The sequence below is a fragment of the Epargyreus clarus genome, unplaced genomic scaffold (assembly GCF_041222505.1).
Source record: "Epargyreus clarus isolate Ecla_fem2 unplaced genomic scaffold, WU_Ecla_fem_2.2 ptg000004l, whole genome shotgun sequence".
NCBI classification, from domain to species: Eukaryota; Metazoa; Arthropoda; class Insecta; order Lepidoptera; family Hesperiidae; genus Epargyreus; species Epargyreus clarus.
In genome coordinates this window covers 13,032,164-13,054,472 of record NW_027332212.1, presented here as the reverse complement: position 1 = coordinate 13,054,472, position 22,309 = coordinate 13,032,164, and the positions used below count along the sequence as shown (strand labels likewise).

Here is a 22,309-nt window from a genome sequence, read left to right as displayed (position 1 = left end):
TAATGTATTTCATTGAATACGAAATATATTCATAAACTTTAATAATTTCGATATTCTAATTATTAAAATCTCTCAAACAAAATTTAAAGTAGTTTAAATTGTAAATAATATAATTTTAATTATAATTTATTTATTGAATTTAATTATTGAATTACTATTTTCAATTAAACAATCTGTATCCCAAAACAAAATCTGTGCCACAAATTTTGTTTTACCATTAGTTTAGTACAGCAAAAATCCAATCCCATATATTTCAGGTTTCAACAAATATACAAATTTATAGATATAACAAAAATAAATAAAAATGTATACCTTGCTTCTATTTCTGGGGTCTCTGAAGTCTTCTTTCGACGCTTTCCGCCTCTTGTCCTTCAAGATCATACGCGCCGCCGCAAACGCCATTTTGACAATTAAAAAACGCTGTCTACTATCGTATGCCACACTCACACACTTACAACACACTTAGGTCACAGACGCTTGATCACAGACTTTAGGAATTGACTAATTTAATTGATCACTTTTAATCACTTTAGTCACTTATAATAAGTCACGAATAATTGATCACTTAAGTCACTTATAATAAGTCATAACAAAGTTTAACAATTAATAATAACAATGTCACTTATTGCCGTCGTCGTTGTATTTATTTAATAATTAACACATTAATTGATAACGTTGTCTATACTAATTGGAACCTATATTTAAGTTGCTGAAAGTCTGAAAAGTTAGCAGTGGTTCTATGTTACTGGTTATTTTACTAAAGATATTATTAGTTTTTTAATGTTACAACCATAGATAAGTATAGATATCTCATCCGCCTTGTAATTGAAGGAAGCCATTATTAGTAGTAGGAAGCTTATTATTATTATTAGTATTTATGGATGTCATGGTGTAATTTACGCGGAATAATTCCGACATGCGCAGTTAAGACACGAAATCGAAGAAAAAGTGCGAAGAAATATCGTTTCATTCGTAAATGATCTAAAAACGACATTTTTTAATATTTTTCAAACACGAAAATAGATGAAAGTGACAATTGTCAAAAGGTTACATTTTCTTGTTAGGAGCGAGTAATCTTTACTAATCTTTGGTTACAACATAAGTTAGTAAATTGGTTAGTAAAATGCGTCGGTATTTGCCACCTTTCCTAAGACTCCGTAAAGCTCTCACAACATCACATCACCAACTATCGTAAGTATGATTTAGAACGAAAACACCATAAAAAGACATCTGACCCACAAAACTCTAACAAGATAATACCAAAGAATTATATCATTAGAAACATATTCCGCAAAGTAAGGGAGCATCTTCGTTACATTACAACAACAACTATTACTCCCTTGTAAAAAGGGTGCAATTCCCTTGTTTTATGTGTGACCTGGTCGGGTATCGAAGAAAGAAATCGTTTTACCGGCACAAGTAATGTGATTTATTCGTCAGGAGTCCCGCTTTCGTGAAAATCCTAACGTACCTACATCTGTGTTCCCGGAAAACTTAATAAGACTTGGTTCGTTTAGTATATAGGTAACATTTGATCTAAGAATTTTGTAATAGTATAGGTCAATTTTCTTACTGAATTAGTAAACGAGCATGCAGTTCACCCGATAAGTGGCTAGTGCTGTGCGACATCTATACAACCCCGGATAAGCTTAGATTCCTACATAACGGTAGCCAAAGAACTTTTGCTACCACTGAGAGCTAAAGTTTAGTTAGTTTGAACGCCTCGGATGCGTATGCATAAATGTAAGGACACTGCTATGAACATCTGTAACCAACTTTAAATCAAGGATTCTATCTGAAACCAATCACAGATACGTTACTGCTGAAGACCACCATAACAAACAGACAGATAGACAAAAAAGTAAAAAAGTGACACCAAAGGAATCATAGGTCAAAGCAATTTCGGCTTCCAAGAGCTCGCTCTTTTTGCGATTCAATTAAAACCATAATGACTTGAAGTGGAAGGGCAAAATGATCCTTTGCATTTTACCACCAAATTAAATCCGAATAATGATAATGTTTTTGTTCCTCGTCATCAACTAATTATGGTCCCACTCTTGGGCACGGGTCTCATCTCCAAGTAAAAGGGTAGTATTAAAGCATGGTCGTAGCACAGGTCTCGTATGAGTGGGAGGGGTTAGGCCATAGACCACCGCGTTGGCCAAGTGCGGATTGGTAGAATTCAGACACTTTTGAGAATTGTTTAGAAAAATCTCAGGTATACAGGTTTCCTCTCGATGTTTTCCTTTACCGTTATAAAAAGTGACATTATAAGAAGCACATAGCATGTAATAAATTAATTAATTGTGTAATAAACAAAAAAGAAGTTTAGTTATGTATTGTATTTTTTTACTCTTGAAATTTTTTAAGGTTGATTTTCTAAATTGATTGTTTTATTTATTATTAAGGCTGAGTCTATTAATACAGGTACTGTACAAACAATTTATAATTATTAATACGGTTACCGTACGAATAATTTATAATTATTAATACGGGTACTGGACAAACAATTTATTATTATCCAATTCGAACCGGTAGATTTTGAGAAATCTCAAAAAATCTACAAAAAAAATTTTTTTGACATTTTTTTTTTAATAACTTTTAAACGGCTCTACCGATCGATTTTAGAAACTAAGCTCTTAACATCAAAAAATTACGTCGATCGCCATCAGCCCGTTCGAAATCAATTTAAAAAAAAAAAAATCTAACCTAACCTAACCTAACCAATTGAATAAATGTACGAATAAATATATTAAAAAAAAAAAAAAAAAAAAAAAAAAAAAAAAAACCTAACCTAACCTAACCAATTGAATAAATGTACGAATAAATATATTTAAAAAAAATTGAATAAATGTACGAATAAATATAATTTATTAGTCCAGTACCTGTACAAATAGTCACATTTTATTATTAATTAGTTTTATAACCGTGCAGTTTGTTTATTTATTTTGTCTTTTTGCAATTGTACTGTGTGTTATAATTTGCCTGAATAAAGTATTTTTCTGTCTTCTTTCTTTCTTACATTTATTTCTAAAATCCACGTGACTTTAAACAAACGTTACATTACATTTAATCGTAAAGGGGCTTGGGATTCAAACCTAATCATCATCCGATTGAAACGCCAAACTTCAACCACTAAGCTACTGCACAATGTTTGTTTAGAGTATCTAAATAAATATCATTCAATTTTTGTCAGTAAAACTAATTTCTGTTCCCAAATAATGAAGCCTTCATTAATTGGAAGCTCACAGAAACGTCGGCTTCGAACTTTGATGTAAGACAGAGACGGTTATACTTCGAAAGGCTTAAGCTAGAAAGAAACGGCAGTATTTCATCCACCACGTGGCAGAGCTTATTAAGTCCTAATTAGAGCTTTGGCGCAAATGAACGCTCTCAAAATAGTTCTTTCATGAAAATATAGCAATACATTTAAGTTCTTTTACTTTTCTTGAATTTTCTACGTTATTTTATATATATATATATATATTGAACCTGACGATAAAGCAGACGTGCTACCTGATGGAAAGTAGTTAACGTCGCCTATGGACATTTGCAACACCAGAGGAGTCGCCAATGCATCGACGGAGTTTGATTGATAGTTCTTTTTGCATCATTATTGAAGAGCCCCATGTCATAGCACTCCGGGAATACCTCGGGAGGAAGTTCAATCCACATCTTACACGTCTGTGGCAAGAACTTCCGTGCAAACCGAACCGTGGAGGACCGCCACGAGTCCAGCTGGTGTGGATAGAACTTCATCCTTCGGCGAGTGGTGCGATGGAGGAATGATGACGTAGGCACCAGGTCAAATAGTTCCTCGGAACACTCGGAATATTTTTATATTAGTTTGAAAAGGCATGAAAAAGATTTTATTTTTATATGAGGTTTATTACAGATTACTTTCTTTTTCTTATTTAGCAGCTTAAGATAGAATGGAAATGGTTTTGAGCTGAATTAAAGCGCTCTTTAGAATTTCCTGATGCTATCTGCATGATATATGGGCACCGTAGAAAGTCGTTGATTTGACCGAATTTCTTGAACGAGTTTTAATGGCAGTAGACTAGGTGATTGAAGACTCTCTTGCTATGAAAAGACACAATTAAAAGTAAATACAGCGTGAAGGTGCATATAATATTAGTGGATTTCTCGCACGATTTAATTATTGTTATTGGAGGCATCTGAAGGATTAAATCCAGAAAATGAAGAATCTTTCTTCGGAGTTATTATTCCTATACCACATTAAGGGCTTCGGGAATCTCCCCCTCCTCCTTAGCATCATGAGCTAATGACTAATATTTTTTTCAAACGTGAGTATATGCTTATTCGCCGACAAATCAAATTTCATACCGCACGTGAAGCCATGTTATGCTACTTGCTCTTCGTTGAAACAATTTAGCTATTCAATGAGCAATCGAAAATCCTCCATCATGCCAAACGGAATTTTCCAAGCAGTCAGCAAGTAAGCCGTTAGGGAGGTAGAATTAAAGGAGGCTTCAAAAAGGTAGAAAAACAAGATATCGCTTGCGATATACGTCATAAAGTTTTTAACAATTTTCCATCTGGATCTTAATATAACCATTTTCCCAATAATCCTGGCTATATGTCTGTCTACCTGACAATAACCTGTCAGCGCTTTCAGCTCGAGGGTTTATATTTTTAAACATTCGAGAGCTCAGATTGTCAACATGTCAATATTGCTAACAAAATTAATTTCCAAGTTTCATTTTTAGTTGACTGCGAGTAATGTTTTCGAACGTTTGTATATATTTCTCATTCCTTAGTACGCCCTATAGCCTAAAAGGATTAACGGATTGTGATATACGGGTAAAGCATAATTTGAATTACTTACGCCTTATGCTTACGCCTTATACTTATGAAATATTGCAATGTTATTTAGATATTAAAGATAATGTGTAAGTGAGAGGAAGTTAGGTCATACTCTACCCCGCTGACCAAGTATGAACCAGTAGATTTCACACACGTGTAAGAACTTTTTGAACTCTCAGGTTAGGTAAGTTCTCTTTCAGATAACTATGTTTTCGTTCACCGTTATATCAAGTGATACGTAATAATTTCGAATACCCACATTACTTTGAATCAGAGATACCAGGCACAACTGGGATCCGAACATCGCCTATAAAATCTACCTTATAAAACCTTACCTAAGAGGTTGACTTCAACCACCATGCTATCACTGCCGATAATCTACACTAATATTATAAAGAGGAAAACTTTGTTTGTTTGTTTGGTTGTAATGAATAGGTTCAAAAACTACAGGACCGATTTTAAAAATTCTTTCACCATTCGAAAGCTACATTATCCACGAGTAACATAGGTTATTTTACATGAAATATATTTGATAAATAGATTTTGAGGAGGCACAAAGTTTGCTCAGTCGGCTAGTTTTATATAATTTAAATACTATATACATAGCACCTACACTAAAAATATTTTAGAAGCAGTAGCACTACCATGAGTTGGCATAGAAACGCCACTATAGAAATTGTAAATAGAAAACTATTGCCATTTTGCTAGTGAGTAACATAACTACTATCGTTACGGTATTTCTTGACAACGTCTGTCAAATTAATGACTCATGGGATCGAATTTGTATGGCAATAGATCATAATGACATTCGCTAGCGATTTGATTTCGATAGGTTTTTTACGTATCGAGTTACGCCACTACGGATTTTACTTCTACGAGTAACCACCAGAGGCGCTGTACAATTTTTCATACATTTATTTTACGCAGTCGCTAGCGAGTAATACTTTTGTAAACTCATGGTAGTGCTACAGTTCTTTCTTTAAATTGTCGATAGCCACCACAATTCACCGCACTAATGGTAACGAATGATAGTTGAAGGCTACAGAGAAATCAATGGTGCACCTACTTATTTGTCGACACGTGTAAATTAAATCAATATACTAGTAAGTTCAAAACTTCTTCCCCAACTAGTCTTTATGCCATTGTTTTGTATAAAATTCAGTAGAAAAGCAGGCGATTTAACTGATGGTTCTAACATCAGGTAGAACCCCTTTGTGGTTCGACTCCAGCAGCACCACCGCCACACCCGTCTGTCTAATTACAGCAGTATTAAGCGCTGTTGTGGTTTGGTTTGAAAGGTGTGGTAAGGGAGACGTACTTTTCCAAGGCGTTCCAGCTTAGTCTCCAGGGATAGCGGCGCATCCTCAGGCCAACCTCAGGTAGGAATATCTCATCCTATTTGGGGTTGATTGCAGATGCCCATTGCCCATGGGCGGCAGTAGCCACCAACCATGAGGTGGATGCTCGTCTGCTACTCGTATATTATAAAAAGAACCCTCTTTAGCATCGAAACGGTTTTTAAAGATATAGAATATCTTCTGTTTCTAAAGTGGGGCATACGCCTTAAGATTCCGCAGACGGACGCACGTGTCGCGATAAGATCCGTCGATAAGGAGATTGAAAAGCTTTCGATTCCACTCCCCTGTTGCTATTTTAAGCCAGAGACTCTCAATGTGACTTTGAAATGAAATGTAGGGAATATATAGAATCTATGTCACATTATGACTATAGACTAAACATTAGCATTAGGTTTAATTTTGAAATAATATAACTAAAGAATAATAAGACTAAAAATAATATCCCAGTAAAAGTATTGAAATTTTAATCATAGTTTATAGAGTCGTTTTAATTAGTAGAATTTTCTGAATCAAATTCTAAATGAAAAATATAAAATGCTGTTATTTAGCAGAAATAAGTGTTGCGGAGTCGATTTATAAAGGGAAAACTTTAAAGATATTTCAAATCATTCAAAATTTTGCATTATTTTAATTTGATTAAATTCTGATTAAAGAGAAATAATAATCAATTTCTTAAAATGGTTCCATAAATAAATGTATTAGTTATTTTTTATGATTTTATTTTCAATAGCGTGCCGTTTTTCCCTCGTCCAGCCATACAAAAAAAAACATAAAATTTAATGTCACAACACATGCGAAAATATTCACGTGTTTATTTAAAATCTCCCTCTAAATGTTAAAGTATCGTCAGACGATAACATTTTACATAAAATGTAACGTCACTACACTCACTATACAATATGCAATAATATTCCCTGTTCTTTTTTTAAATCTCCCTCTAAATTCTAAAGCGCCGTCAGACGATAACATTTAACATAAAATATAACGTCACTACACTGACTACACAATATGCAATAATATTCCCTGTTCTTTTTTTAAATCTCCCTCTAAATTCTAAAGCGCCGTCAGACGATAACATTTAACATAAAATATAACGTCACTACACTCACTACACAATATGCAATAATATTCCCTGTTCTTTTTTTAAATCTCCCTCTAAATTCTAAAGCGCCGTCAGACGATAACATTTAACATAAAATGTAACGTCACTACATAATATGAAAGAATATTCACGTGTTTTTTTTTCAAATCTCCCTCTAAATTCTAAAGCACCGTCAGACGATAACATTTAACATAAAATATAACGTCACTACACTCACTACACAATATGCAATAATATTCCCTGTTCTTTTTTTAAATCTCCCTCTAAATTCTAAAGCGCCGTCAGACGATAACATTTAACATAAAATATAACGTCACTACACTCACTACACAATATGCAATAATATTCCCTGTTCTTTTTTTAAATCTCCCTCTAAATTCTAATACATCAGACGATAACATTTTACGTAAAATGTAACGTAACTACACAATATGCAATAATATTAACTTGGTTCTTTTTTTAAATCTCCCTCTAAATTCTAAAGCACCGTCAGACGATAACATTTAACATAAAATATAACGTCACTACACAATATGCAATAATATTCCCTGTTCTTTTTTTAAATCTCCCTCTAAATTCGAATACATCAGACGATAACATTTTACGTAAAATGTAACGTAACGACACAATATGCAATAATATTAACTTGGTTCTTTTTTTAAATCTCCCTCTAAATTCTAAAGCGCCGTCAGACGATAACATTTTACATAAAATATAGCGTCACTACACTCACTACACAATATGCAATAATATTCCCTGTTCTTTTTTTAAATCTCCCTCTAAATTCTAAAGCACCGTCAGACGATAACATTTTACATAAAATATAACGTCACTACACTCACTATACAATATGCAATAATATTCCCTGTTCTTTTTTTAAATCTCCCTCTAAATTCTAATACATCAGACGATAACATTTTACGTAAAATGTAACGTAACGACACAATATGCAATAATATTAACTTGGTTCTTTTTTTAAATCTCCCTCGAAATTTTAAAATATCAGACGGTAACATTTTTTCATAAAATGTAACGTCACTACACTCACTACACAATATGCAATAATATTCCCTGTTCTTTTTTTAAATCTCCCTCTAAATTCTAAAGCGCCGTCAGACGATAACATTTAACATAAAATATAACGTCACTACACTCACTACACAATATGCAATAATATTCCCTGTTCTTTTTTTAAATCTCCCTCTAAATTCTAATACATTAGACGATAACCATTTTACGTAAAATGTAACGTAACTACACAATATGCAATAATATTAACTTGGTTCTTTTTTTAAATCTCCCTCTAAATTCTAAAGCACCGTCAGACGATAACATTTAACATAAAATATAACGTCACTACACTCACTACACAATATGCAATAATATTCCCTGTTCTTTTTTTAAATCTCCCTCTAAATTCTAATACATTAGACGATAACCATTTTACGTAAAATGTAACGTAACTACACAATATGCAATAATATTAACTTGGTTCTTTTTTTAAATCTCCCTCTAAATTCTAAAGCACCGTCAGACGATAACATTTAACATAAAATATAACGTCACTACACTGACTACACAATATGCAATAATATTAACTTGGTTCTTTTTTTAAATCTCCCTCTAAATTCTAAAGCACCGTCAGACGATAACATTTAACATAAAATATAACGTCACTACACTGACTACACAATATGCAATAATATTCCCTGTTCTTTTTTTAAATCTCCCTCTAAATTCTAAAGCACCGTCAGACGATAACATTTAACATAAAATATAACGTCACTACACTGACTACACAATATGCAATAATATTCCCTGTTCTTTTTTTAAATCGCCCTCTAAATTCTAATACATCAGACGATAACATTTTACGTAAAATGTAACGTAACGACACAATATGCAATAATATTAACTTGGTTCTTTTTTTAAATCTCCCTCTAAGTTCTAAAGCACCGTCAAACGATAACATTTTACGACTGCACGTGTTACTTCGTCGTATGTGTGAGCTGCATTTTGATGTTACGTGAATGTTTTCAAGTCGTGTATTTTTATAATATACTCGTAAGAGTAGGAAAAGAGCATGCAGTCCACCTGATGGTAAGTGGCTACTGCCGCTCATGTATGTCTGGGAACAACCCCAGATAAAATACGAGTCCTACCTAAAGGGCGGCCACATTTGCTGCCTCTGAGGACTATATTAGAACGAGTGACAGTGAGTTAACACATGAGCGACATCTCGGGGCGTCGACGGTCGCCAGCGATGGTCGCTACATCCGCCGCCGATTGCTGCTCGATCTAAGGTGATATATATATGGATGGTAACCACTTGTCAATATGTACCTACTCTATGCGCTCGTGTACTATTTCATAAAAAATGCTACAAATTAAAATTGGTATAAAACCCAAATATAGGAGGACCGATCATACCTGGAACGCATCCAAGCAAGCGTTTCGATAAACAGCACATTTCAGCAGGTCTCGATTTGCCCCAATTTACCCGGTAACGAAAGATCGTTACTTCTGTGCCGACTGTAGTCATTTTAAGACTCGTAACGAAGTTACTCAAGTTAAGATACTTTATTCCTTCATTATACTTAGTTATACTTAATTTGATTTGAATAAGGATTTTATATTACAAATCGTAATATTATAAAAGCGAAGAATGTGCTCTTTAATTGTAATTTAATTATTTACAGAAATACGCGACTAAATTATTAAGTAGAAATAATCATAGTCAAAATGAACAATAATGGCTACTAAATATTATTTTTTTGAACTAGGACACATTTGCTCTTACTAAGACTTACTTTCCCCTGTTCCCTCATTATGAATAAGTAACTACTACGAAACAGTATATAAATAACTTTTATAGTTTAAACTATGGTCACTATATTTTCTATATTACCTAGACTCTAGCCTATTATAACTCAAGGTCAAATGTATGATTATTATCAAAAATCTGTGAAGGTATCTGCTTTGTTCTTTTAGGGTTATCCAATTAATAGAACAGTTCATTATGAGACAGTGAGGTTTGCTTTGTGTTTCTATTTTAGAACGTTTAGAAAAATATTATACATTCTGCTGGCAAAGAAGGTAGTGTTGCTAATGGCACTTTAGATTTTTTTATAATATAGGTTTTTATAGTATAGCAGACGAGCATGCAGTCCACCTGATGCTATGTGGCCACTGCCGCCCATAAACATCTGTCATCAACCCTAGATAGGATTAGATATTTCTTCTTAAAGTCGGCCACAGATGCTCCGCTACCCCTGAGGACTAAGGTTGAACACCTCGGAAAAGTATCTCTCCCTTACCATACCCTTCAAACCAGAACACAACAGCGCCTAACACCGCTTGTTAGGCAGAAATAGGTGTGTCGCTGGCTCCGCCGTAATCAATCCACATGACCCCCTAATTCTAATTCCTTCAGACGCTCTTGTAACCTAATAATTTACAACTTTCACCTACATCACAAATTTCTCGTAATAACAAAAAGCAAATCCGCAAACAAAAGTTTCCTTCATAAAACTCAAAATCACAAGTTTTAGTATAATAAAAGAACGATAAATTAATACTAAATGGTACATTTAAGTACTAGAATAAGGAGGAATTTATGTTCTTTCGCGGCGCTTATAATTGTAATGCGGGCTTTGGGCCCCAACTTTGATATTAGACTTTAAGTAGAATTTCAGGCTTGATATAAATTACAAGATTCGTTTACAAAGTGTTTCTATTCAAAGTTAAATAAGTTCATAAGCGGTTGGACGCTTCTTTATTGTGACGACAGCGGCACGGCACCGATGCTGTCAGAACTTCTGACAGTTTTGTCAGAACTGACCACAGACGCAAATCTAAATACAAAGTTTTACCATCCATATGAAGTCCATGGTCCATCCAAATATCGGCAATAAAGAAATTTAAAAACGCATATCGTGAGTACCCGTTACATAATAAAAGTCTCAATTCCGCGATAATTTTAGTCTAAAATCATACATCCGTATGAAACCAATCGTGCCAGTATTTTACCTACTGTGACCTCACACGGGAGATATATCTAAGAGAAATAAATAAATCGAATACTTTTATCGATACTCAGCAATGATTCGATCTAGCGATCTAGCTATTACGATATTAAAAAGCAATAACGAACTGCACAATTTGTCATCTATAAGATCTTTGCTCTCCCTTTTGATACGCGGAATACCTTTGTACGCAAAGTACATACTTACGTCGTCTATTTATATATGGCTGTGGTGCCGTTGCCGTGTCGTTGTCGTGACATTAAAGGCGCGCCTTTACATCTTATATTTATGAATTTTGTAAAACGGTGTTATCAATTTTGAAAGATAAGATACAACATAAATTCAATGTATTTATTAAAACTTTGGCGCTGACTATCTGATTATTTAAGTGGGTTTAGGAGCGTGAAATTTTCCATTACAGTTTCTCATATTCTGCAAATGAGTGCTGAAAGAGGGATTTTGAAAATTCGTTTTATAAGAGCTGAATAGTAACGAAATCAACAGTTCACTTTTCTTTATGGTCCTCCTATTTATGCTTGAATAACGCCCGTTAAACATAAAAACATAATTATGACGTAACACTTGGTCAATCATTAACCAATAAATTGTTATTTACATTAATTACAAATCAATATTCCATCAATCATCAATCAAAACAATCATCAATCAATTGGCATATTGGGTTTAATCAAACTGTTTGCTTTCCTGTTTGTAAATAGTGTTCGTTCCATTTAAAAATATATATTTTATTCCTATCAATATGCATGCCAATTCCCCATGTTGTTTACAGTAAAAAAAAGTTAATTAAAACACGAAGGCGGCTCCTCAAATAAAACTTTTAATGAATAGTTGCGAGTGGTTTCAAAGGGCAGCTTATAACGGCTTTTTAAACTTTTCCAGCCGGCCGAAATGAGTCTGACGAGTTTCCTACAGTTAAATCTCTAGAGAGACATACTGTTTTGGAGGTCTACTACGTACGGTCCGTCCGTAACGTCGACGAAATTTCGGCCAACGAAGTTTCGGTTTTCGTCGATCTGTCCGAAAATTATAAACAAAGAAATGAGAACTTCATTATAAATATAAAAAAATAATTAAGTAAAAAGAAAAATAATGTTATTACACTCTCACAATTTAGACGAATCCAACGACATCTCATACGTTAAAATCGGTCAAGCCCTTCGGATAGAACATTGTACCAATAAATATTACACACACATACGTATGCTCCCTATGCTACGTATGCTCAAAAAACATTACCTTCCGTAGTCGGGTAAAAAGACAAACCCACTTTATTTTGTGCCGGACCTTCTCAGGTGATGTCTTATTCCTATGTAAGGAATAAAGGTGAGTAACGTAAGTAACAATTTTGAGTACCACGATAAGATTATATTCCAGTTTCCACTATTTCTGCAGTTAAATTTGTTATAAGAATCCGAAAAAAACTGTCAAATTCTATTTCGCACATGTTTAAAATTTTATATACTAGGTTAAAAAATTTATATATTTCATTATTTGTCAAGCCCGTCCGAAACTGTATACTGTATACTACAGCTTTCAACGTTGCAGAATAGACCCCCTATTCTAAAGGGTGTGAATGCAGTTAATATAAAAAGCGATGTAGCAAGTTTTTGTCTGAGCAAACTACAACCTTCCTTTGATGTTCTAGTCTAAGACTAGGAAATGTTTTCAATCAGTTGAACTGCATGTTTGCTACATCAATATTATACAATATCTAGAAATATAACACAAGAACAAAATGCTAATTTTAGTCATATAACGAAGAAATTCGGATGAGGACCAAAATCACCGACATAGCTCTGAAGGCAAGCAAGTTGAAGTGGCAATGGGCTGGAGTGGAGACCGCGTGTAGGCAAACGTAGTGTAGGGCCATAGTAAAGAAACGCCCTCCTTCAAGGCGGCGCGACGATCTGCGCCGGGCAGCGGGAACTAACTGGATGAGGCGAGCCGAAATTTGGGCTCAGTGGCGTGCTTTCGGAGAGGCCTATGTCCAGCAGTGGACTAACGTGGGCTGAAGATAGAATAGATAGTCATAGTCATAGATATATATAAAATTCTCGTGTTACAATGTTAGTGACCGTACTCCTCCGAAACGGCTTTACCGATTTTCATCAAATTTTATATGCATATTCAGTAAGTCTGAGAATCCGCTACTATCTATTTTTCATACCCCTAAGTGATAGGGTTGTTCACCCTTAGCATTTTTTTAAATTATATGGCAACACAACGTTTGCCGGGTCAGCTAGTAACATTATAAAAATGGAACTTTAAGTTATTTTAAACCACGTCGCGGTAGTTTTCAATGTCAAAGTTTCTAAGTAAATCGCATTCCTCATACAATAAAGCGACGCCGCTAAGTCTAGCGACGACTAAAAAGATGCAGGAGGTTGCTGATACCAACTTTACTGGAAGTATGCCAGCCTTCCTCGTCATTTATTACGGGCATTATAAAATGTATTTAAAAATGTGTGGAAAAGGTGACAAAAAGCGGATCTAAGTGACAAAAACTGTTAGTAAAAAATACCTGAGTGATAAAAACGTATGAAAATATGTACTTAGTGACAATAACAGTGTGTGAAAGGTGTCTTAATTATAAAAAATGAGAAAAAGATACCTTAGTGACAAAAACGTATGAAAAAACGTGTGAAAAAGGATAACTAATTAGAAAAATGTTTGGTGATGGATTTTTTTATGAAAAATAAGTAGCAAACACGCACACAGTAAATAACTAACGCTAATGAACATCTGTTATACTGGTATTATGAGAACTACTGTCTGTCTATAATTCGAAAAATATGAAAAGAGCTCTTCTTCAAACCCTTCCATTTTGCAAATAGTCATGTGTTGCAAATGCAAGCGACGATGTCTACAACAATATAAAATAAGAAATAAGAAATTGTATGGAAATTTAGACATTATATTCATTAACACAATTATTTTTACATGTTAACTAAATTCATATTGCATGCAATAATTTCATGAAATAAGTAAGTTCGTGCTACATACAATTTTTGTAGGAGCGAATGCCACGTAAAGACTTGCAATTTGGCCATGTAAATGCAACACGAAACTAGTACCGCTAAAGCAAGTACAAGTATATTAGAGTCTGTACGACACTGTGTAAGGGTAGCAGCAGACGTGCTACTTTTAGTATCAACGATTGACGATTAAATTGATTTTCGGACGCCAGATGCAGCGATAAAATGCTTCAATCGGTCCGTTAGGAAACTTCTGGACGCTCGATGCAACAACCGAATAAAATCAAACCGAATAAATCGAAAACATGCAGCATTATTTGAAGGTGGTAGAACCCTTTGTGGTTCGACTCCGGCGGCACCACCGCCACACCTATTTCTACCTAATAACAGCAGCGTTAGGCGCTGCTGTGTTCCGATTTGAATTCCGATTTGCTCGTCTGCTACTCCTATATTATAAAAAAATAATAATAATAATTTTGTAAGCTGGTAGGATAAGTACTGTTCAACGTTGGAACCACCATCACGCCAATTCTAGCGTGAAGCAGTTCTGCGATTCGTTGGAAGGGAGGTTTTATGGCTGACATACATATGAGGCGACAATCGCAGTCCTGGCATCTGGCATCGTATCTGGCTTCCGGTAGCTTTCTGGTAGACTGCATTCTAAGTTGCATTAATCTTTAAAAAGAAAAAATGCAGTCGCTAAATCGGTTTTCATACCGCTACGCAAGCCGCCATGAGATGCAGCATTAATTCAATCGCAAAATCGCGAATCGCCGATTCTAAAGTAGCAAGTCTGCTAACCCCGTAATGCAAAATAAACTTTTGAATCTGACGGGGCCACAACCTCTCGGGGGCGATACTGTATTTCACGACACCAATTATTTTACGAAACAAGTTACATCGTCATTGAAACTAGTTTCGTGAAATTAGTTTTACCTCGCATGCAACAAATTTGGTAATGTAAATTTGGCGAAATTTAACCCAATTTTTTGTGTTACACGACGTCTCTTTAAGTAGAGTTTTCTGTTTTATTCTACTTATTATGATGTTACACTTGGGCAATCATTCACCACTAAATTATCATTAATATTAATTACAAATCAATCTTCAATCAATCATTAAAACAATTACCAATCAATTAGCATATTGGTTTTGATTGCTTTCCTGTTAGTAAATATTGTTCGTTCCATTTAAAACATATATTTTATTCCTACCAATTCCCCATGTTGTATACAGTGTAAAAAAAGTTAATTAAAACACGAATTCCACATATTTTTAATTCTGTTTTATTCTACAAAGATAACTAACAAAGAATGCTATGCTCCATTATATCTTATTATATGAATCTATATTTTTCTGATTTTAATCTATATTAATGTATGCAGTAGCAAACGAGCATAGTACGCACGGCCATGGATATCTGTAATCAACCCCGAATAGGAGTAATCCTGCCTAAGACACGCTACAGATACGTTGCTACCCCAGAAAAATATCAGTTACAACTGACTCTACCTTACCTTCAAAACAGAACACAGTATTTATAAGAGAGTTATTATGCAGTTATGAAGGTAGGAATAGGTAAGGCAGCGATGCCTCTAAGTCAAACCTACAAAGGGACCGAAGGGTTCTACCGGCTTCAGAAATGCTTGTTACTTCTTTTTTTATAATCCTGAAGAACCATCCAATCCACCTGATGATAAGTTGTTACTGCCGCTCATGGACATCCCTAATGAACCCCAGTTAAGATTAGATTCCTACCTGATATTAGCCACAGGTGCGCTGCTACCCCTGAAGGCTAAGTTGGAACGCCTCACCAAATTAAGCTTTAAAGCCTTCAAATAAAAATAAACTAATCCAAGTGAAGGTACTAGTAATCTGGCTCAGCAATCAAGCTTAAAGGAAGTCGTTACAAACTCATTTCCTTTTGTAGTTTAAAATTTCTGTAACTGAGTATATAATAAAGGGGATATTTTTCCTCGTAGTCAAATATTTTGGTGATATTTGCAACGATAGCACATTTTAAAATCTGTACGGTTTAGATTAAATTATTATTATTATATAAACTAGGGACCATTTCATTATTTTTAAAGAGAGGAAGGTTACCTAAGTATATGAGCATAGATAAGTATACATGTCTCACCGGCTTGTAATTGAAAGAAGCCATTAAATGGCTTAAACGGCTGACAATTCTGTCAACCATTCAATGGCACTAATGGTGTAATTTACGCGGAATAATGCCGACATGTGCAGATATGTGGTGCAAAAACACGCAATCGAAGAAAAAGTCCGGAGGAATGACCTAAAAACTACATTTTTTTAATATTTTTCAAACACGAAATAGATGACAGTGACAATTTCAACTGTCAAAACTGGTTATATTTTCTTGTCAGGAGTGAGTAATCTTTACTAATCTATGTATATGAGTGAGAGTTTTAGTCGGCGATTGTTATAATTGTCGACAGTCGCTAGCGATGACGATCGTCGACTGTCGCCATTTGTCACCGGCGTTTATGTTATTTTTTTTTATAATATAGGAGTAGCGGACGAGCATGCACTCCACCTGATAGGATAAGATATCGTCCTATCTGAGATCGGCCACAATGCGCCGCTATCTACCTAAAATAATTCTCTCTTACCACATATTTCAAACTAGAACAGTACCCTTACCAGGAGTTTTTACGTTTCGACAAATATGACTGTTTTGGTATTTGTTTACGTATTGGCCCATAGGATTTCCTATTTCTGACACAATCCGCTAGGGGCGCTGATTGGAATTTGTATGGGCAAATACGTAAACAAATACCAAAACAGTCATATTTGTCGAAACGTAAAAACCCCTGGTGAGGGTACAGAGCAGCGCGTAACACTGCTGTTATGCAGCATCTCTACCATCTTCAAACTGTTTATGTATGTGTTCGTTTTGTGTCCATGCAAAAAAAAAGAAAACTATTTAAAACATAAAAATGAAGGCAATAACACCATTATATAAATTAATGGCTTGCACACTCATTTTTTACAATCACAACAGGCCTGGACAATTGTGAAGCCCGGCAGTTGGTCGATGATTTCAATTTCCTCTCGTAAATAAAAGTGTATCATTTCCATGCCCTAAATTCAATCCACCGTATGTCGCTCGCAAAAACGATTTCGAAAAGCACTAGATTGAATTCAGCCTCCATTCCACCTGTTTGACACATTGAACGCCCCTTTTTTATTATTTTTTGTGGCACGTCCGTTGCTAACAGATTTTCGAATCTACATTTTATGTTGAAATTTTTTAAAGTTTCTATATTTTATTACTTAGACGTGTATTTTATTAAAATTCTATAATACAAAAATGAAATAATAAATTTTCGCACTAGACTACAATTGTTTGTAGAAAACAATATTACTAATACTGGAACTTCCAAAGTGCGAAATTTCTTAAATAGTAAAAAATACACATTAATTCTTAAATATTCCAATTTTTCAGGATCTAAAATGCAATCCTTTGGATATCGATTATACTGAAATAAGACTAATTTAACTATTCTATTATTTTTTCAAATTAAAGTTATTTCAATATTAGCTCCAGTCTATTCCACAAAACTGTTTGCATTTTGAGCACAATAATACCAAATGAATCCCAATTATTTTGACATTGTCCAATTAACCTCAACATAAATCACTGTCGCTCGCTACCAGACATGTTACACAAATGCTTAATTAGTTTTGCATAATTAATGAATGTTAATAACTCTTAATAAACGCTATCCTTTGCATATGTGTTGTATGCTCACATACACCTATCAAGAATCTTATTTCACAAGTTATATGTTTATACTCACACACACTTATCAAAAACCTTATTTTGTTAAAGTAACTTAACAAATAATTTTAAATTAAACTAGCTGACCCGGCAAACATTGTGTTGCCATATAAATAAAACAATGTTAAGGGTGAACAACCCTTATCACTTACGGGTTTGAAAAATGGATAGAATATTTGAAATTGCGATGGTAGCGAAGTCTGTCGAATGCAATGTGAAACATTCCAAAATCAACAACTACTGACGAATTAAAAATTAATTAAAAAACCTTCCCCGCGGACTAAATTGTGAATCTAAACCATTCTCAAGTCCCCTTGAACACACACAACAAATTTCATCAAAATCAGTCCAGTCGTTTAGGAGGAGTTCAGTGACATACACGCGCATAAGAAATATATATATAAAGATTTCCACGGGTCATTATTACTGTTGAGATTATACATATAACCAGGCGCGCATGATGCTTCGCTTATCTCTACTCACACGTACACACTCACAGTCGTGTATAATAGAAAGACAAAGAAAGAAAGTTGCATGAAGGGTACATAACGCTTTTTTCTTATGTCGATTCATTCCCATTCAACTCCTACCGTAAACAGCGTAACAGCGTTCCAGTAGAATATAATAAAACACCTTTATTAGCAACGTTAAAGAACTTCATTCCAGTAATAATACACTTATATAATAATTATATTAATTAAAAAACAAGCATATAATACTATACAATTACATTATAATGCCTATAATCTACTAAAAAGGTTACCTCATTTCTACAGCGTCTTTCACGAACAAAATAAACATTTCTAAAATACACAAGCGCTCAAGATCTAAAGAAACATCTAAGCTTTTAAGTGGATAACATGTAGTTATGTAAATGGAGAGACAAAGCCTTAAGGCTCTAAATTGTATGACTACTTCACAGTTGACAGATTTTGGAGAACTCACGAATATTGTATAAACTTCGTGGATCTGAGTGACGTTTCAAGAGAAGGAGAGTTGCAGACAAAAAATAATAATATTCATTTTATTTAGTAGATTGGTGAAAATAACTGATCAATCAAGTAAATAAAACAGAGGAAAAATATGTTGTGAAATTTTTCCTGTTTTATTTGAAATTTGAGAAAATGACACTAGTTGGGTTGCAAAATAGGTAATTAATAATTAAGTTACGCTCGTTATTAATGATTATTGTTAACTTAGCCAATTTTCTGCCTTTTTTTTTGTTCACGAGGGGGGAAACCTTCAAAAGGTACCCGATGCCTTGGGAGCGACACAGGGTTATGTGGGACCGCCGATGACACTCTCGTTCTTGCAGAAGGGGTGTCTTTTTGTAGAACGGTTCGGCTAGCAGAGCTCGGGGTGGCACGCGTCATAGCGAAGATCCACGGGTTGGGCCTACGGGTTGCGTCCCAGAAGACCGAGGCTATGTGGTTCTATGGCCGTGGGCGAAGAGTCGAGTCAGCTGAAACTTCAGTGCGCGTCGGTGAAGCGGACGTCCGGATAGGCAGGTACATGAAGTATCTTGGCCTTACATTGGACGACCGCTGGTGCTTCGACGAGCACTTCGACCGTCTCGTCCCCCGGATTCATAAGGTAGCGGGTGCCTTGCACAGACTGCTGCCAAATCTCGGGGGACCAAGGGAGGAAGTCCGCCGCCTCTACGCGGGAGTGATACGCTCGATTGCGCTCTACGGGGCGCCGGTATGGTCGGACAGATTGTCTGCCTGCCAGCGCCGTGCGCGGAAATTAAATTCCGCGCAACGTATGATCGCTATCAGAGTCGCCCGTGGGTATCGTACCATATCGTATGAGGCGGCGACAGTCCTGGGACGGCTTCCGCCTCTGGACATTCTGGCGGATATGGACGCACGGGTCTTCCATAAGATCCGCGTCCTCCGCCAGAGGGCTGAACCCTTCAGCGAAGAGACGGTCGCAGCGCTTCGTAGGAGAGCCAGGTGGCGCGCTCTGAGGTGCTGGCGTAATCGGCTCCTGGAACCACACAACATACGCCAACGGGTGGTCGACGCAATCCTGCCGAACTTCAGGGCTTGGCTGAGAAGCAAAGGTCGTGTGACCTACCGCTTGACTCAGATGCTCACCGGACATGGCTGTTTCGGTGAGTATCTGAATAGGATAAGGAGGGAGCAGACGGCCCAGTGCCATCATTGTGGGTGCGATGAGGATTCTGCACAGCACACGCTGCAGCACTGTCCAGCGTGGGAGTCTCAGCGGCGGATCCTCGTCGAAAAAGTGGGACCGGATCTCTCTCCATCGGCCATCATCGGGGCGATGGTTCAGCGTAGCGAAGCCTGGGACGGCATGATCACCTTCTGCAATGACGTAATGTCTGCAAAGGAAGACGCCGAACGAGCTAGGGAGCGCGCTGAACCCGCTCGGAGGAGAAGGAGGAGTCGCCGCGGGCGTACGTAACGCCCCAGGCGCGGTGTCCCTGTAGTTCCGGGACCAGAATAGGGCTACGGTATCCCCTGCCCGTCGTAAGAGGCGACTAAAAGGGGCTTTCGGGGTTACGGGCGGCAAGAGTGGGAGCTCGAACCGCCCGGCTAGCGACCCCGGGAAGGACGACGGTATGTGTGGTCGCATTCCGTCGTATACACCAGACGGTGTGGTGACACAAAGTCACCTGGGCGGAGCCCGACGGGGCAGTGCGCTGAGAGGACTCCGGTCGCGTTCCTTTGGAGATCCCGGAGTCCTCTACGCAGCGCCGAGGACGGCCACCGGGGGGGTTTTAGTGCGGTAAAAGTCCCACATAACCCCGTGTCGCTCCCACGGCACCGGGTACCTTTTGAAGGTTTCCCCCTCGAAAAGAAAAAAAAAAAAAAAAAAAAAAAAAAAAAAAGGGTTATGTGGGACGGCGCAATGCGCTAAGAGGACTCCGGGATCTCCAAAGGAACGCAACCGGAGTCCTCTTAGCGCATTGCGCCGTCGGGCTCCGCCCAGGTGAGCTTGTCGCTCAGCGCACCGTCTGGTGCGTACGACGGTGTGCGACCACACATTCCGCCGTTCTTCCCGGGGCCGTTAGCCGGGCGGTTCTAGCTCCCACTCTTACCACCCACGACCCCAGAAGCCCCCTTTTAGTCGCCTCTTACGACAGGCAGAGGATACCGTAGCCCTATTCTTGTCCCGGAACTACAGGGATAAGCCAATTTTCTGCCTGCCAAAGTACGAAATTTGATAATTGCTGCCTTCCAAAAATTGACAAAATTCGATCTTTTATTCGATTTAGTAGGCAAACATTTTATAATAATGTACTTATTTTGTTCTATTTATATTTATATCTAACAATATTGCCTTCGTTCCAGCAAAAAACAAATTTATATAGATATTTTTTTTATAATATAGAAGAAGCAGACGAGCATGCAGTCCACCTGATGGTAAGTGGCCACTACCCCCCATGGACCTCTGTAATCAACCCTAGATTAGATATTCCTACCTAAGGTCGCCCACAGTTGCCCCGTTGCCCCCGAGGACTAAGCTGGAACGCCTCGGAATAGGAAGATAATTAACTTAAAAGCTTTGGGACACAATATTTATTTTCAAAGTTTGATAGTAATAAACACGCTATCTATATAGAAAATAACTCTCTGCCAGCTTAGTGGATGTCGCTTGAAATAGATTGGAAGAATTCCAAACTCCAAAATCAGATAAAATATGCTCTAGTGTGAAATGTCTCAAAATTATGCGTGATCACATTCTCGACTGTCTGTCTGTCTGTGAAGTTAAATTTGGTAAATAAGGGTTGTTTCTTTTTGGTTTTATCGTTTTTATTTCCTATTATGAAGTGGTAGTAACATTTAGGGCTAGAATATATTTTAAATTGTAAGATATTATATTTTTCTTATTGATTTTTATTTAAATAAATAACCCTTACAAAAATATATTATTCTACATTTTATAACGACGAAATAATATAATGAGATAAGTACCTTGGAATCTACACATTATATTAATGAATAAAAATAAAACAACAACAAAAATAAAATTCATTGTGTGATACGTATGATAGACCCTTAAGAACTTTACGTTTTGAATAAAACTTTTAATTTTCCGGACATGGAGCCTTTTCGAGCCTTTCGAGCCTTAAACAGAACGCGTAGTTAAAACGAGAATCATTTCACAGTAAAGCAGAACATAAAGAGGAAAATAAACAAACGGTAATTACTGTCTCACTTCTG

The 22,309-nt window shown here is 36.3% G+C and overlaps 1 protein-coding gene across 6 annotated transcripts in view; it reads right to left on the bottom strand.

Moving 5' to 3' along the window:
* LOC140757600 (uncharacterized) overlaps positions 1–22,309 on the bottom strand; it is a 256,841-nt gene that overhangs the window by 82,375 nt on the left and 152,157 nt on the right. For 4 of the 6 annotated variants that reach the window (XM_073093421.1, XM_073093427.1, XM_073093424.1 and 1 more), the window contains exon 2: positions 313–717. The exons of 1 other annotated variant lie outside the window; for it this stretch is intronic. In XM_073093421.1, coding sequence (XP_072949522.1) covers positions 313–402 — 90 coding nt within the window. In that variant the 5' untranslated portion in view covers positions 403–717. The remainder of the gene's footprint in view (positions 1–312; positions 718–22,309) is intronic. One more of the 6 variants, XM_073093425.1, reaches the window with a different exon arrangement.